At 58.6% G+C, this 17,340-nt stretch overlaps 2 protein-coding genes across 7 annotated transcripts in view; one reads left to right on the forward strand and one right to left on the reverse strand.

Annotated features, from left to right (window-relative positions):
• Celsr1 (cadherin EGF LAG seven-pass G-type receptor 1) overlaps window positions 1–1,934 on the forward strand; it is a 97,040-nt gene extending 95,106 nt beyond the window's left edge. The window contains exon 35 of one of the 2 annotated variants that reach the window (XM_013158622.2): window positions 81–1,934. In XM_013158622.2, the coding sequence (XP_013014076.2) occupies window positions 81–105 (25 nt within the window). In that variant the 3' untranslated portion in view covers window positions 106–1,934. The remainder of the gene's footprint in view (window positions 1–80) is intronic. The other variant, XM_013158627.2, reaches the window with a different exon arrangement.
• A 1,234-nt stretch (window positions 1,935–3,168) lies between these two features.
• Window positions 3,169–16,784, reverse strand: Trmu (tRNA mitochondrial 2-thiouridylase). Of its 5 annotated transcripts, none has more exons than XM_003461949.5 (11): window positions 16,628–16,784; window positions 14,138–14,303; window positions 12,785–12,891; window positions 8,786–8,908; window positions 6,960–7,132; window positions 6,745–6,798; window positions 6,598–6,664; window positions 5,461–5,561; window positions 4,183–4,327; window positions 3,819–3,901; window positions 3,169–3,623 (listed from the first exon to the last, which is right to left on the reverse strand). In XM_003461949.5, exons 1-11 carry the CDS (start codon window positions 16,707–16,709, stop codon window positions 3,459–3,461), a joined length of 1,266 nt encoding a protein of 421 aa, XP_003461997.1. In that variant the 5' UTR covers window positions 16,710–16,784; the 3' UTR covers window positions 3,169–3,458. The 5 variants fall into 5 exon arrangements, with proteins under 5 accessions (XP_003461997.1, XP_013014116.1, XP_013014129.1 ...); XM_013158662.3 differs by having other exon boundaries at window positions 5,461–5,615; XM_013158675.3 differs by having other exon boundaries at window positions 3,819–3,923; window positions 5,461–5,615.
• Window positions 16,785–17,340: the final 556 nt, after the last annotated feature.

Below are 17,340 nucleotides of genomic sequence, written 5' to 3' on the forward strand. Positions count from 1 at the left end.
GAGGGCGCTGCCCATGTGATGTCGGTCTCCCCGCTGTGCCCCGCTGACCCTACCTGCCTGGCGGCTTCTTCCCATCGCAGAGGCAGTAACGAGACTTCAATTTGAACCATCAGGAAACCATGAGGCCAGCTGTCACCCGCACAGGCCACTGGGCCAGGGTCCTGGGACCGCAGAGCCTGAGGGGCCAGTGCCTGGAGAGCCCATCGGGGCACGAGGGCAGCTCCACAGCAGACACCCAGACACAGGGTGCATGGCTTCTCAGGGGACCAGAGCTGGCCAGCCCCGTGACAAGTGCCAAAGCCACAGGCGGTCTCAAGGGAGACACGGACTCCGGCCTGGCACAGTTGAGTGCTGACTACAGACGGAACCAAAGCCACACCTTGGCCTGGCCACGAGGGGCCTAGTGCGAGAGCTGGCCGAGCCTGGGCTGGCCTTGTGCAGGCAGGCAGGGCAGGAGAGCCAGTGTGTGTGGCGCTCAGCTCACCAGGGCTTAGAGATGTGGGACGCAGCCTGTGACCTGGCCACTCCTATGGCACCGGGCAGTGCCCGGCGCCTGGACAGCGTCTACAAAGGCGGAAGTGCCTCTGCATCCGCCCTGGACCCACGGAGGACGGAGCCTGTGCACACGCAGCCTGCATCTCCGGTGCCGACCCTGGCCCAGCAGATGTGCGGCACCCTCTCCTGCTGCTCTTTGTCCATACAGAAGACTGATTGCACGGCTGCACTTGGACCTGGGACGCATGGGCACAGCCTGTGCCCCAGAGGGGCAGAGGTGGGAAGGACTGTAACCTGGAGGTCAGAGCCCAGCCCTCAGAATCCCTGTGGCTCCCAGCCACTGAGCAGGGAGTGTGGGTGGCCCCACCCACCTCAGGGCTGGTCCAGCACACCGCCATCTGGGACTGGGCTGGTCCAGAGCCTGCTGAGGTCAGCGGGTCACTTCTGATGCTGTGCCACCCCCACCCACCCTGGCGCTGGACCCATGCCAGCCACAGTGGGGCCTACTGGAGCCCTGCCCGGTAGTTTAGTCCCACAGGTAGATGTTCCTTTGTCCCCGTCTGCTCCTGGGGGGACCTCAGAGCGTTCACACGTTCCCGATCCAGACGGAGCCACGAGGTCTTCCAGGATGTCACATTCCTTCCTGCCAATTTGCCAGCTCCTTTAGACTCCAGGCCTCTCTAAGCAGGCTGGGGTCCCCACCCCCAAAGTCTACTGATTACATCATTTCGCTTCAAACACCCAATTGTGTAGAGGGACAAAGCCACAGCCACACTGCTCAATGCTCATGAGACCATTTGGAAACTCAGGAGACCGTCAGTGGCAGTGGCACTGCACTGGCACAGCACGGCATGGCCTGAGGGCTGGGCAGCCGGAGTGATTCCAGCCTTGGCCTGTTCTTTACATCAGGCGCCCAAATAATCCGTGCTCCCACAGCTGCTCCCAAACCGGAGGCGGACTCGAGACCTGGAGGGCACGCACGCACGCACTCCCGTGCCGTAAATCTAGTCTGAGGAGGACGTGGGCACTGCCGAGACTGCCCAAGGCAGGGAAAGCAGAGGGGCCACAGGCTGCCCCGAGCAGGCCCGAGCGGACGGCCACGCGCCCACGGTGAGCAGCTCACGGCGGCGTCCGCTCCTGGGAGGCGCGTGTGTGGCCAGGGTCCTGGAGCACCCGCTCTCCTGTCACCTGTCTTCCGCGGCCAGTGTTCAGCCCCAGGGGTAGAGCTTTTTAAATGTGATTGGAACGGTTACCAAAAAAATGAAAAACAATCGTTTTAAGACGGGAAAAATGTAAACCTATTTTTATGACTGAAGACTTCTATGGGGGAAGATTAAACACTGGAGGTTTTTAACAAATGTGTATTTATTATGCGAAGAACACTGGAATGGCAACACAGATGAGCAAAGTCTACAATAAATTAAGATTTTGAATTTGTACCCCTGCTTGCTGTTTCTGCCTGATCCGCCCCCTCCTGGGGTGGCTGGGTGTGCAGGCCATTCCCGGGTGCGGGTGGCACCCCCCGAGCTGTCCCATGCCTCATCCTCTGGCTGCGGCTGGCAGACCTGTGCCAGGCGTCCTGCCACGCAGGGTTGGGCCTGTGGCATCTGGCAAGTTCAGCCAGCCTCAGGCCCTCCTGTCCCATGTCCGTCCTCACGGCACCCAGGACAGAGGCCGGCCTCCAGGGAACTGCCCCCTGTGCCCCCGTCCTCTCCGTGCAGACTGGGCCTTTCTGGTGAGCAGTCTTCACATTCGCACGTGCCCTTCTGTCATCTAAGGTCTGCTCCTAACGTGTCCAGTCTGAGTTCCAGTTTTAAAGCCTGAGTGGCTCTTACTGTGAGTTCCGCGGTGGGGCCCAGCAGCTGCCACTGTTCCCAGATCCCTCTGGGGTGTGGGGAGGCGGCTGCTCTGCCTTTGGTTATCAGAGCACCTGAGTCACTTTTGCTCAAAACCTGCCCAGTATCTCTGGGTGTCTTCCTCGTGCTTCTGCATGCAAGTGAGCCTAGGCCAGCTGAAAACCCTCATTCCCACCTCATTCTGTGTCAGCAGCATGTAACCGGATCAGGTTCTGACTCCTGATTCCGTCCACCCTGGGAGATGGTTTCACTGCCAAGGCCTCGGCCACCTCACCGGCCTTCCCTCCCCAGGGTCCCTGACTTCCGGGCTCCTGTTTCTTGGCTGTCTTGGTCAGCTTTCCTGTTACTGGGACAGACTACCTGATACCCACAGCTCGAGCAGTTTAATGTGGCTCACTATTCCAGGGGTTCAGTCCATGGCTGGCTCTAAGCTGGAGCATCATCATGAGCACCGTGAAAGACTCAGCTGCTCAGTTCGTGGTGGCCGGGAAGCAGGATAGGAAAGAACACCAAAGTGGAACCCCCATACAGAGTCCGGGAGCCACCTGGACACACCCAAAGGGGTACTGCCCAAATGCCTGGCTGGTGAAGATGGCAGGCAGGCCTCACAGCCCCACTGTCCGGACAGGGCTTCTCCCAGAACTCCAGCCACACTTCCATCCAACTGGAGCCGCCCTCGGGGAAGTGTGAGCAAAGGAAAAGCAGTGGCGGTCCCCTCACCACCCACCCAGCCGTCCGTACAGTCACAGTGTGGGCGACAGCTGAGGCCAAACGGCCTGGCCAGCCTGCCCTGGCCCTCAGACAGAGGTCAGACTCCTTGTCCCAGAGGAATTTTTATTTAACGCTGTCACATGGCCCACAAGGCCTCCTTGTGGCCGGTGGTATCCTTACTCAGGGGACCTTCCCTGGGGTGGGTATGAGAGAGGGACTCTGCGAACAGGTCCTGGGGACAGGGCCACCCAATGTGGAGAAGGCAGGGCCCTTTGTAGGGTGGCACTAGACCCACTGGCTGCTCTGGCTCAGGTGGCACCAAGCCCAGCATCACGGACTGCCTGGGGTGCCCAGTCCTAAGCTGGCTCTGCAGGCTTCTCCTAGCAGCTGCGTCCATCAGGGTGTGGGACTCAGGTCTGGGCTGTCACCTGGGTTGTCCCCAGAGCCCTTGGGGGCTGCTGTGGCTCTGCTCCTACCCTTCTGGAGCGTGTAGGCTGACGGCCCCAAGCGCAGGATTTTCCCACTGCCCAGGCACTCGTCCCCTTTGTAGAACACGGCGAACTGGAAAGGAGGGGCCCTGCTGTGGCTGAGGGTGCCTACAGAGCACGGGGCCTGACTGCTGATCACCAAGGGAACGCGGGAACAGGAGGGGACAGGAGCTTGGTGTGAGCTTCTGGCTGACTCCACCACAGCTGACCAGTGTCTGGGCACACAAGGACAGTGGCACTGAGCCCCCCACCCCAGGCCCCCACTCACCTGCCCCAGGGTGAGGCCCCGCACGGCCTTCACAGCTGTCACCCACACGGTACCGTCTTGATTGAGGGTCAGCACACAGGGTACTGGGTGGGCAGAGAGAGGGCCCTGGAGCACACACGGGCTGAGCCTCTGCCAGGGCAGGCAACAGCCGAGGGGGAGGGCCCGCCAGCGGGACACTGCAGGCAGCACATACCGTGTGCTGCCTGTCCCACACTGGACTCTCATCCTTAAGCCGGGCCCCAGTCCCTTCAGTGGCAGGTGCAGGCCAGGCCAGTTCTGAGAGTTACAGAATCTCAACAGCGGGAGCTCCTGCCCACGGCATCTCATCTGCCTGCACAGCTGCGCACCCGGCCCTCCTGGTTACCTAGCGCCATCTGGTGGCGGAAGCGGAAGTGGCACTCCATCATCTTGTCGCGCACCAGGATGGCAGGCGGCTCCTCTGCGATCCAGTGTACACGGTTGGTCCGCAGCAGGTCCCTGTACAGGGCTGGGTGGTCGGTTCGGGGGGCCTGGGAGAAGATGGAGGGTGATGATGGCTGGATCCATTGGGACCCCAAATCCTTCAGCACGTCTCATTAGTGACAGGGATCCCAACATCACACACTGCCTTCTGCAGGAGGGAGGACCTCACCATGGTCCAGTGAAAGAGCAGAGGCGGCCTGAGCCTGAGCCTGAGCCTGAGGACTCCTCTGGCTCCCGAGGACTCTGTCCTTCTCTGAGGGTCTGGTCCCGTTCCTAGGGCACAGGGCCAATGTCTCAGGAGGGCCAGGGATCCCACAGTACCAAGGGGCTCAGGAAAGCAGAGAGCTGAGCCAATGGCTGCTCAGTCACTGGGGGCTGGGCTCCTCTCCCTGGGCTCTGCACCTGGAACCGCAGCTCCACCCAGGACATGCTGGGCAGGATCAGAGCTAGATCCCGGCAAGGACCATCTAGGAGCCATGAGGGACAAGCCTCTAGGTCTTCACAGCAGACCACCCCTAGAAGGTCACACTGCGGGCACTGTTACCGCTGTGCATCACTCTCCTGGGAAGATGCTGCCTCTGATGGCAGAGGAGCTCTGGGGCCCCTGGCTGGTCTAACCATCAGTCCCCAGTACCTGGGACAGCGGGAGGCCGCAGCACGGGGCTGGGAGCAGGTTTCTCAAGCCTAGGCCTCCAGAGACCCGAGACTCAGGCTCCGCACATCTGCTGGGGAGGGTGTGGGCTGTCCAGCAGCATCCCTGCCCTCATCCACTGGGTGCCTGCTCCCCCAACCCCATCCAAGCTGTGACAACTGCAAGTGTCACCCCTGGCAGGGACAAGCTCACCCACTTGAAACTCTCCACTCAGGAGGCTGGGCATCGCCAGGGCCAGCATGGCTCGGGCCAGCATGGCAGCAGCCCACCCATCCAGTCCCCACCACCTATCTGGGCCTCCAAGGACATCCAGGGTGCCACTCTTAGCAGGCCTGACTGGCACCAGGGCCACGTCCTCTTGTAAACTCAAAGCCCAGTATTCAGAGGTGGTGGTGTGATTAGAGAGTGAATAGCGTATGACTGCGGCCCAACCAATGCCTCACGTGTGCCCGCCTGGAACCTTGGCTCCTATCAAGGCTATGAGATGTGCCCAGACCTCCCTCTCCTCGGAGCTCCATGTCCACTCACCACAAGCACGTCGCCTTTGGTGCTGTCCTTGTCCACCACAAACCAGGGCTCCCTGAGGCCGCTGATCTTTGCCCTCTGGCCCAGGGTGTACAGGAACCAACCTGTGGGAGGTTCTCTATGAAGCCAGGTGACAGCTCCACGTGGATGCCGCTGATCTGAGATGAGACAGAGGCAGCCAGGGGTACCCAGCCCAAGCGGCTTCCCATAGCACTACGGGTGCTGCAGGCTGCACAGGGCTCTGACCACACCGACACAGGCCACCCTCACTAGGCCTGGGCAGGACACGAGGAATGCAACAGTGACCAAGTCCGAACCAGTGTCCACAGCAGAGCCAGTACAAGGAGTCTAGGCAGAGGGATGGCTGGGGCCACCATCCTCGCTGCTCAGGCCTGGTATCTGCAGCCCACAAAGGGATCCAGTGCCCACCCTAAGCATATGCCTGCAGGGGCTGCTGAAGCACTACCTGGCACCTAGGTCTCTTAGACCATGCCCTGCCCATCCCCACCCCACACACAGGTGGCACCCCACATGCTGCTCTGCCCACCCTAATGCATGGATTAGGCACAGATGACCCGTGATATCCACTGTGCGCTGGGCACCAGGACAGGCACCTTGGGAACATCTGCTCTCAGGCACCTGGGCCCCTACTCAGCTGCCCCTCGATCTGGCTCTCAAAGGCTGATCTGCAAAGCACAATTCCCTGCAGGACCCATCTGAGCCCGCACAGTCCTCCCAGCTAGCCTGAGTCATGGCTCACAGGCCAAGACGTCCCAGAAGGCACCTCCACCAGCCCACACCCCGTCCCTATCCTGCCACCACAGCGTGGTCACAGTGCCCACCAAAAAATGACAGTGACTACATAAGCAGCACCCCCAGCGTTGCACCAAGGGACGCCTGTGTCTGATGTGCCCACATGGTTCTTGGTGTGGGCTGTGAGGCCAGTTCGGCACCTCTCACCACAGTGGGCTCCCTGCAGCCTCTTGGCGGCCATGCACGTGCTAGTGTTTCAAGGCACATGGCCCCAGTCAGGATGACCGCTGGCGGCCTGGGCCTTGCACACCCACCCAGCCTGCCCTGTGGCCTTCTGGGACTCCAAACCAGACTGGGGCCCAGTGCAGTCCCAACACAGAGACTCACCTTGGTGTGTTCCCAGAACAGTATTGTCCTCGATGGAAATAAACCTCCCGGGCCGAGGCTGCAAATACTAAAAGGCAAATGGCTGGTTAGCGCGGAGCTCCGGGTGTGGGGTGCAGGGCGGGCACCCACCTGCCGTGGGACACTCACCTGCAGGATGAAATGCTCAAAATTTCTTTTACCAATGAAACAAATGCCCATGCTCTGAAACGAGAAGAGGCCGGCAGGCAGGAGGTGAGAGGACGGCAGGGGACCCCTCAGGCTGCCCCCCAGGAGCCAGGGTCCCCACCTGCGCTGTGACGTGCACCCCGGCAGGGGCCTCAGGCACCCGATCCCAGGGGATGCCCGATGGGCCACTCGCCTACCTCCTTCTTCTGAAGCACGTGCTGGAGTCCGTTCTCAGCAGCTATTTTCTTTACGAAACCTTTCGTTAATCCCCCCAGAGGGAAGATGGTTCTTCGCAGGGCCTCCTGGGAAACCTGGCTGAGAAAGAAGGTCTGGTCTTTAAAGCTGTCAGCTGCTTGGAGAAGTTTTACCGCTGCCAAGAGTAAAGAACAAAAGACGTTGCAGAATAAACATAACGACATTCCGCCTTTAATACCGTCCTTGTGTTTACTTAGCGGGCCCGCCTGTCAGCTGACCTTAAGTAGCCGCCGCAGCACTGGCTGAGGAACACGCTCACCCCAAGTTTATTACGGAACACACGGGGGCCTGGACTCTGACACATAACTGTATTCCAGCTCATAACTCAGATCACAATGTACACTCTAAGATTTTCAGATAAAACGTCACATGACGAAATGTGAAAGAAGGGGGAAAAAGCTACCAACAGATTCAGCCACGCTTTGGAAACTGGACCAGACAGAGCCTAGCAGCACCCCCAGGGACTGGCGTCAGCTGTGCAGGGCACGCCGCCCGCGGGCTCAGGGCTCCGAGTGCCACACGGGCTCAGTGACGTGGGCCTGTCCAGACTCCGGGAGACTCGGCGGCTGCCCTGAGCTTCTCTACACTCTCCTCCCCGTGGGGGCCGAGCGAGGCGTGACTTTGCTTCTGAGATCACTTCCGTTCCAGAAACGGGATGTGCCAGATCCCCACAGCCATCAGAGGGCAGGGCCGACCAGAGGCGCCTCTGCACCTCCCGTACCTAGCACCAAGGGACACCTCGCAAGGGATGCACTCTGTGTCGCTGATGCAGCACAGCCTGCAGGACACTGTGTGCAGGGGACACGGGTGCGGTCACCTGCTCGGGCAGTGTGTGCTGCTGGGGACCCCCAAGTCCCTCGGAGCTGGACTTTCTGACGTGGGTGCACCCAGGAGTGTGGCAGAGGGGGGCAGCACCAGGGGAAAAGCTGCATGGCACAGGGGCGGGGGGGCAGGTCCCTCCCCCCTCCCTGCCTGACGGGAGCAGCGGCTTCTCATCCTGGCCCAGCACACCAGCCCCATCATCAGAACTGCCCGGTGTCGGAGGAGAATGTGGGAGAGCCAGGAGGCCTGGCTGTTCTGCTGGGCACCCAGGTCAATGACACGGCCCAAGCCGCAGTCGCCTCCCCAGGGAAACAGGGACAGCGACACGAGGCAGAAGGCACACGCACAAAGCCACCTATCCTGGGGAGACCTGTGCACCAGCTGGGTTCCAAACTCAATTCAAAACCCCAGTGACACTCAGAGACTGCCACCTTCACCACGCCGCAGCAGCGGAGAGAACTGACAGGCATTACGGAGCCCCACTTCCGGCCCGGCAGTTATGTGAATCCCCGTGTCTCCACACACATGCACCCACATGGTGAAGCCACGCTCCCTGACCTGCAGGAGCAGTGTGCACGCACGCCTCCACAGGGCACAGCCGCCCCCTCACGCCCACACTCCAGCCCTGGCAAGCTGGCACAGCACAAGGCCGTGGCTATGCCTGGTGCACCCCAGTGTTTCTGTCAAGTATGTCCCGAGCATTTTCACTATATTCAAATTATGAACATGCAGCGTCTAACACTAGACAGAAACCCCTAATGCCCCTGGCCCCCACCAAGGCTTGGCTGATTGCCCGATCACCAGCCTGGGACATCTCTCAAATGGGTGTCTCACGCAAAGCAGCCACGCAGGGCCCAGAGAGAGGTGGCCATGCACTCAGATGACTCCTGCCAGTTCCCAGTGACTCCACACACACAAAGGCGCCGACCTGGACACTGGAACTTACGATTTCTAACTTCGAATCGATTTTGGAAAAGCCCCTCCGGCCTCTTCACGTGCTTCTGCTGGAAGACCTCTTCGTCTTCCAGTGAGGTCCTCGCGTAGTGGCCCGTGGCAACGGCGTCTGCACCTATGTGGATTACAAGGACACAAGGAAATGACCCGAGGCTCACATTCGATGCCCGAGGCCCCGCTCACAGGCCTTAGGCCCCCCCGCCTCCCGACTGTGACATGGCCAAAAGCCCTCCGAAGGCAGTGCTGCTGCTCACCTGTTCAGCCCGAGTCACGGGACAGGCAGGCGGCCCTGTCCGAGCAGCCCACAGCGGCTTCCTACAACACTGAGGGGAAGCTGAAGCTGCCCACGGTGCCCACGGCTGCAGCACCCGCACTGCTGCCGAGCTGGCCCATGCTGCGGGGCGATGCTAGGGACGCCCACAGGAGTGGGGCGTGCGCTACGACCCTGCCAGTCCACAGACAGAAACCACGCATTCTGGGTTGGGTACTACAGATATGTGAATCCCTCTTTTCTCACTGTTCAGTAGTTTTACGGTGTAATAAATATGTAATATTTTACCGTGCTGAAGGACCTTTGTCTTGTGAAAATTTCAGATACTCAGTATTGGGGGGGAGCCAAACTGGTATGCTAAGTACTACACCAGACTACCTCAGTGTACGTACGACAAGACTCACCGCTGGGTATGAACTGGTTGAATGAGAGAGAGCCTTTGGGAACACGTCACATCTTGACTCATTCACTAACAGAAAGAACCACTTTAAGTGATTCCCCTGAAAATAGCGGCTCCCACTGTAAGCAGCACAGGACGCTTCTAGAAGCCCTGCGAGCTCAGGACCCAGATCCCACGCTGCACGTTCACGCGCTGTGCAGAAGCCCTCCCAGTGCATCCCACAGGCAGCCACGGAGCCCCCGGAAAGCAACGCTGACAGGGACCTCACCCCTCCAAAGGCAAGTACTTCCTGAAGAGCTGTGTGTGCCACTCCCGAAATCCTCCCGCAAGCCCAAACCTGGCACCATGTGTCACCCCAGAGACGTGGCACAACTGACCCCTGCCAGGAGGACTGTGATGGCTGAGACACTGTGTCGAGGTGAGAAGTGTGGGCCATCCTGAGCCTGTGCAGGAGGCGGCGGAGGGGGTGAGCGCTACAGCGGCCAACGGCGGCGACTGCTTACAGCATGAGGAAGGAAGGAGCCTGCCTGCTCTTGCCCTTCTGCGCTTGCTGTCGGAAGCCGTTCTCCAGTGTGAGGGGTGCTGAGTGTCACAGCCCCCGGGGTGGCAGCAGGGGCATGTGTGCGGTCTGCTCGTATCACCGAGGAGGAGGCTTGTGCTCTGCTTTTTGCTGTTGCTGTCTTCTGCCACCTTCAAGTGCTGTCCCTGCGCGATGTGCCACCCTGCCTGCAGATTATGGACTAGAACCTCCGCAAAGTGTGAGCTAAATAAACCTTTCCTTCCTCAGTTATGGGCATCGGACGTTTTGTCCCAGCAATAAGAGAAAAGTAAGACAAAATTTGGTCCCAGAGGAGTGGGGTCACTGCTGTGACTAGAGCTGACTGTGTGGTTCAAGAGCCTTTGGAAACGGCTTGTGGGAAGATGCCACCTGAAAGAGTAGTGCTGGAACACGACTAGTCCAGAGGGCACGCACAGACCACGGCCCACAGCAACCTCACAGTTCACCACGGGGCACACTTCCAGACGCCCTGGAAATCAAACACAGCCGTGCTCCCCATCTGCCATTTCCTCGGAATGAGAACCACAGCCAGCCACGGCGGACCAGGACTTAGCTCCCTTTCTGCACCAGCTCCCACTGCACAGAACTGTGATGACAAACACGGAAGCACTGGCTGTCACCCACAGGCCACCAGTCCTCAGAACTTCTGCACCCAGACACAACCATGCAGCCCCCACCAGTGTCTGCCAGAACCCCTCACTGGGCCTCGTCGGCAGAGCGCATCTACAGGTCAGCGCTGGCCCACGAGCAGACTCAAGACTGGAGTTTCTGCAGCTTTTTTTAAACTCCAAGCTCACCAGCCAGTTTCATCACCATCTCATCATTAGGTCACTCTCTCAAGGCGCCGGAGGTGCCACCTGGTCATCTCTGTTGGGCATGTGACCACATGGGGTGTGGCCACACAGGACAGCAGTGTGACCTTCACGGATAGTCCTGCATCAGGAACTGCAGCAGCTCATTCTGGTGACCCCAAAGGCAGGGGACAGGAATGGTTACTGACAGGAGGCTTCGGCAAGCCATGCAGCATCAGGGAGGTCAACGAGGAGGATGTGACGTCAAATATACAGATGGAATCAAGAAAGCAGAAACTTAAGAGTAGCCAACCTACGGGTTTGGTGGGCAGGCAAGTCATCTGCTGGCACAGGGCCTCGACCAGGAGTTGGGCTCTGGATCAGGCCATGAAGGCAGTGTGAGCTCCAGCACAGAATGCGGGGGCCGGCAGCCAGAATCAGGCAGACCAGAGACCGGTTCTCAGGACCGAGCAGAAACTCACTTTTGGAAGCAGTACACATAAACCTGCGCTTCTTGAGCTGGACCTCAGGCCCCTGAGCCTCCCCCTAAATACAACCCATCTGAACTGGAGCCCCTCCACCACAGCAGAACCTGTGCAGGGGGCCGGGGGCCGGCAGGAGCCAGGCAGGTCTGACAGGTCCCGGTTCGGTGCAATGTGGGGACAAACTCATCTCAAGGGCCCGGCATCCTTGGGCTTCCTGTGGGCCCAGCTCGCGATGGGGCTGCCTTGTCAGCGGTGCTGTCCCCAGGCCCTGGCTCCTGTGCCCCTCAAGCACCAGCCAGCCTCGGAAAGCCTGCGGCCTTTGGGTTCTCCCCAGCTCTATCTTCCTGCTACATGTAAGAGGTTCACCTACTTGTCTTCTTGTGATGGATTAAAAACTGGTGGTCAGCTTAACAGCAGCTGAACTGAATGGGCCTGGTGCTGAGTGTGGACAGCCCCCTGAGGACAGCCGCCAGCACAAAGCAGCTGTGGGGAGGAGGAACACAGTGTTGTGGGCTCTGCTAAGTGCTGCTGTTGGTTCTCGTCACGACGAGCTTTCCAGATGTGAATTCAGCCACTGTCATGGGAGGAGCTCCGGACCTCGTCACTGAGAGCGGGGCTCTCTTCACTTTGGGGGGGCTCTGGTCCTTACTTTGAGCATCGCTTCCCGGCTCTGGAGGGGAAGATGTGTGCTGTTTAATCTCCAGGAGAAGCTCGCCACACTGGCTTCCTAGTAGGAACTCTGCTGTTCTCATCGTGGGAGGAGCTCAGGACCTCACTGTTGTGGAGGATGGCCGTGGTACTTTTCAGGGGAGCCCTGGTCCTTATTTTGAGCACTGTTTCTTGGCTCCAGTGTAGAACCCTCAACATACTGGCACAGCTCCTTCACCCCGCTGGCACAGACTTTCTAGCTTCCACCGCTGACCTTTGGGTCTTCCCAGTGCAGATCCACAAAACAGACTTGCATGAGTCACTGTCGTGGGCTCTGGGTTTTCAGCTGGACTCCTGCAGGTCGCTGCTGGGGGATCCAGGCCCTCGGCTGGATTTTCTAGGTCTTTAGTGCTGTGGACAGATTTCCTGCACTTTCTTGTATTAAACTCTGAGTGACCATCATAAAATAATATGATAAATTCTGTGTCCTGTATGTGATTGTTCTCCTCACAGCCCCTGACGACAGCACCTTTTGTTCTCATTCATTCCCTCTCTCTCTCTCTCTCTCTCTCTCTCTCTCTCTCATTCTTTCTAATACCACATTAAGGGCACTGACATTTACTGTCTGAATCTCCTGTGTCAAATGCCTTCCTCCTGGGACACTGTCACCGTCTGCCTCTTCGGCAGCGACCCCACCACCTTTCTTGTGACACCTGAAGCCACCGCCAGACAGCACCCTCTCCTGCCATTTGCACTGCACTAGAAAGTGCTTAGGGAACGGGACTGGGTCCGCACTCGCTCCCCGGTCCGGAGCGGCCGGAGGAGGACGCCCCTTACCGAGGCTGCCCATGGCGTGACGGAGGAAGCAGCTGAACTTGATGTGCTTATTGCAGACTATGTCCGGGTTGGGAGTCCTGCCTTTCTCATACTCGCTCAGAAAGTCGCTGGAACAGAAGAAAAGGCCTTTGCAATTTCAAGTGTGCAACAGTCCCCGAAAACCCACTGGCTGAGTCACTTGTGTAACACAGCCCTTCTCACTGTCCTACCCAACTGTCATCGCCTGCAACACAGGCGAGCTCTCCTTTCAGGCCATTCTCTGCGCTGTCACCAGACATGCGCCCAGCGCCTCTGTACGCACCATCAGACTCTGTGATAACACTAAGCCTGGACAGGGGCAGGTGCTGGCCCCGCTGCTGGGCTTAGGCACCACCTAGCCTCACCCTGGGGTGACACTGAGCTCTGGCACAGGACGGCCCAGGGAAGGACAGAGCTCGCCCTTCCTAACACAGCAGCCACAGAACCATCAAGGCTCTGCAGGCCTTCTCAGTGCCGACCGGGGGACCTAGGTAACCAGGCACACAGAATGAGCCAACTCTTCTGATGTGACCGCCAGCCTCCAGGGGTGTACTGTGTAGGTGGCCATCCTGCCTCCATGGACTTCTGTCCAATGGATGGACTGGACATGGAGAAGGATGCTGCCACTTAGCAGGGCGGAGTAGAACCCCAGTGGCAGGGAGACACACCACGCCTGCCCCAGGGGTTTAACACTGGAGTTTAACACAGCGCTGGTCTTAGAGGCACGTGCCGGGACACCAGCTCCACTCTTTTAGCTGACGGAAGTTGTCCAGGGGTTCATTAAGCTGCAAACTACCTACCATCCACTCCCTCTCTTCCGCGTCTATGTCATGGACACATAAACTTCTACACAAGCATCAAGTAAAGGCTAGGTAACCAGTTCACAGGAAGAATGGCCTGCCTGCTCCTCTACGAGGACAGAGAGGCTGCTCCTGTGCTGAGTGAGGCAGACGGCGGCAGAACAGAACAGCGAGCTGGGCAGAGGTGAGTGCCTGTGATCCCAGCACTCTGGGAGGCTGAGCCAAGCGGGTCGCCTGGGCAACTTAGCAAGAGTCTGCCTCAAAATAAAACAGGTCAGGGGTGCAGCTCAATCCCCAGTACCAGAAAGTAAACTAATTAATTAGTTAACTAGCTAATAATGTCTGAGTGGGGCACAGTGGCACAGGCCTGTAACTCCAGCACCCTAAAAGGCCAAGGCAGGAGGACTGCAAGTTCAAGCCACAGAAGGACTGCCCCAAGGGGCACCATGTGGCCAGGAGTCCCACAGTCTCCATCACCCTCTACCCATCCTGCCATGGGTAGACATGATACACAGGAGGCTGAGCCTGCACGCACCTGAACACGTCGTTCCAGTACTCCTTGACGTAGGACACCTGATGGAAAGGAATGTCGAGGACTTGGCACACTCTGTAAGCGTCCTCGCAGTCTCTGTCGGCAGCGCACACGCCATGCTCGTCCAGTGCGTCCCAGTTCTTCATGAACACCCCTGTCACCTGGTAACCTGGGGAGGGAAGGGCGGGTAAGGTGGAGCCCACCATCTACCCGGGGTGAAGGAGCGATGCTTTCAGCCAGGCACGGTGGTACAGCCCGGAAACCCAGCATGTGGGAGGCGGAGGCAAGAGAATCATTTGCAAGTTCAAGACCAGCCTGGCAGCCTGAATTGCGTAGTGAGACCCTGTCTCAGAAGACACACACAAAGCAGTGCTTTCTAACACACACACACACACACACACACACACACACACACACGGCAGTGCCTGCTATGCTCGGAACAGCCCCTGTCACACCACCTGTCCCATGCCTCTGCACCTGGCAGCCCAAGCTTCCCATGAGGACTTCGGGGTTCAGGGCAACACCCTAGTGCTGACCTTCTAGGCACTCTTCCCTAGGTCCCTACTGGGCTCTGGAAAAGCCCTGCCACCAAAAGGCAGGAATTCTGCCTGAGTCCCCATCTCGGTGCACCTAAACCTCGAAGCAGCACCACACTGGGGGGGGGGGGGAGGCCAATATGCTCTGACCAGCTGAGAGGTCAGCGAAACTCCAGTTTTTCAATGCAAATAAAACCACCACTCAGTTATTAGAAAAGTAAACTCATTCAAACATTCGCAGTAACTAGTAAGACCTAGGAGTCTAGGGTATCAGGTGTGGAGACAATTAAAATGCTGCACACTTCATCCACCTGGGGTTGGAATTTAGTAACAAAGCCCTCACCTTGTACAGCTTAAGTTTCATCCCTGGCACCGAAAAGTAAAAACTGTGTTTATTTAAAGGGCTCCATCACGTATATATTTAATGGCTCACTTTTCCTCGTTTTTTCTGTGACAAATTATACGACCAAATACTGAAACATTGGCTTAGCAAACTACTCAGGCACCTGCTCTGAGTGAGAAATCTGTTTTTCTGTTAGGCTGAATTTAAGGAAAGCCCGCATTTTTGTTAAAGGAGACTTAAAACAATGCCCCAACCTTTGCCACGATGAAAAGGGGCCGCCCACTAGCAGGGGTGCAGCCTCCCACTTCTGTTTCAGACTCAGCCGGCAGCTCAGTTACCAGGCCTGATTCCCCTGCAACCCACCTCAGCAGGAGCAGGACCCCTGCGCCCCCAACACTTAGCACCATGCGCGTACAAAGTGGCAGCCAGAAAAGAACTTGCACAGTGAACAAACACAGGAGCCTTAAAACACACAGCTCCACAGCCGCCTCTGCCTGATCACTTTTCTCATTAGGAGATAATACCCGCGCATGGGCACACAGGCTCAGACGCAGCCGGTTGGATCCAAATTTTCCAACGTGCTCACGGCAGGACATATCCCCCACCCCAACACACACACACACACACTCCCCACAGCCCTCGGTGCCAAGGTGAGAGCGCTGTGCTTTTCTCCCCGCTAAATCCACTGGCTCTCTCCAAGGAGAAAAATCCAAGGACGCCTGGACTAGAAATCGTAGCTCCTGGAGCAGGAGTAAAAAAGACGAATCTGGAAGACCCGGCCAGCCTTTGCATCTCCCAAAACACCTAACTACGTCTCGTCAAAACCCTTCAAGGATTCTGAGCTGATCACCAACGTAGCTTCAAGTCCCTAACACCCGAACACTTCCAAGCTTGGGGGCTCACACCTCGCCTCCCGGCCAGCACTCGCACTCGCTTCTGCTGCCTCTTTGTCTCGGGTCTCCACGTTGCCGGGTGACATCCTAGTCTTCTGCAGGCTCAGCTCAACAAGCTTACAGCTCGCCTTCCCTTCGGCACCTTTACACCTCTCATGATGCATACAATAAACCACTACAGCTTCCCGAGTTTCTCATCCGAGCTGGGCACTGGGGCAAACCTTTTCACGTACAGTGCGTCATTAGGGTTAGGAGGGCGGTTCCGTCTCCCTTTACACAACTCGCCTGAGTTCAGCAACTGGGATCGCAACTCCGCAACCCCGGAGCCTGCACCGAAAACCGCCGTGTGCTTGAAGTCCGGCGATGAGACGGAGGACTTAGTTTAGGGGCAGGTAATCACTGCTGTGGAACCCTAAAACCGCGAATACCTGTGGGGTTCTGTTTAGGAAATAATGCAAGCGCTTCGTGTAAAAGTTTGAGATCCGGGGAACGGAGAAGACAGGCGTGACTCGGTGAGCATCACTGCGGCGTCGCGCGAGGAGGGGGAGAACAAGGACCTGCAGGAGCGCGGCCGCAGCGCAGAGGTCGGAGCGAACGCCCCGCGCCGGCCCCGCGAGCGCAGCGCGCAGCCCCGGGCCTCCCCTCCCGCCCCACGCCGAGTCCGCCCGCCATCGCGCGGAAGCTCCGGAAGGGCCGCTCGGGGCGGGCGGGGCCGCCTCACCTCTCCGCCTCAGCAGCAGCGCAGCCACGGCGCTGTCCACGCCGCCCGAAAGGGCGCACACGACGTGCCGCGCCGCCTGCATCCGCGCGCAGTCCCCCCACCATCTAGGTCGCCGCCGCGGGCGCCGCTTCCGCCTCGCGCCGGAAGTCCCGCCCCTCCATGGAGTTAGCGTTCATGCAGTCCAGCTCCTCGGCTGGGAACAGGCTCCCTGCTCCTCGCGTTCCGCCAGGATCCGAGGCTTCCGCGCTGCCCAGCTCTCTCCCTCCCAGCATCTCACCCAGCTGTAAGCCTGCTGGTGGAATCAGCCTGGTGTCACACGCCCATGCCCAGGTTCCCTTCCAAGGCCCCTCGGAGCGCCCGGATGGAAGCTCCTTCCCGCCTAAGGCTTTGAGCCTCGGTGCACTACAGCTACCCACAGAGCAGCCAGACTTTACACAGGCACGTGTCCTGTGACTTTTCGTTAAATGCGTGGTATTTTGACCAGGTGGTAGCTGCGAGGGTTCACTGTTAGTCACAGTGCACTGGCTTTAGCAAAGGTAGTGATAACCCAAGCTCCACCGGCCAACAGCAGTGTAAGGTGTGTGGATTTCAGAGCTGGAAAACAATTTGCTGCTCAGAAATGTGAAAAGCACGGGAAATTGCACCTCTGAAGGGTGATGGGGTTACACTCCGTTGGCAGCCAGGGTCCTTCATGGTGTGCTGAGATGATGACT

The sequence above is a fragment of the Cavia porcellus genome, unplaced genomic scaffold (genome assembly GCF_034190915.1).
Source record: "Cavia porcellus strain 051 isolate PalLab524CR breed Dunkin Hartley unplaced genomic scaffold, mCavPor4.1 scaffold_40, whole genome shotgun sequence".
In the NCBI taxonomy this organism is placed as follows: domain Eukaryota; kingdom Metazoa; phylum Chordata; class Mammalia; order Rodentia; family Caviidae; genus Cavia; species Cavia porcellus.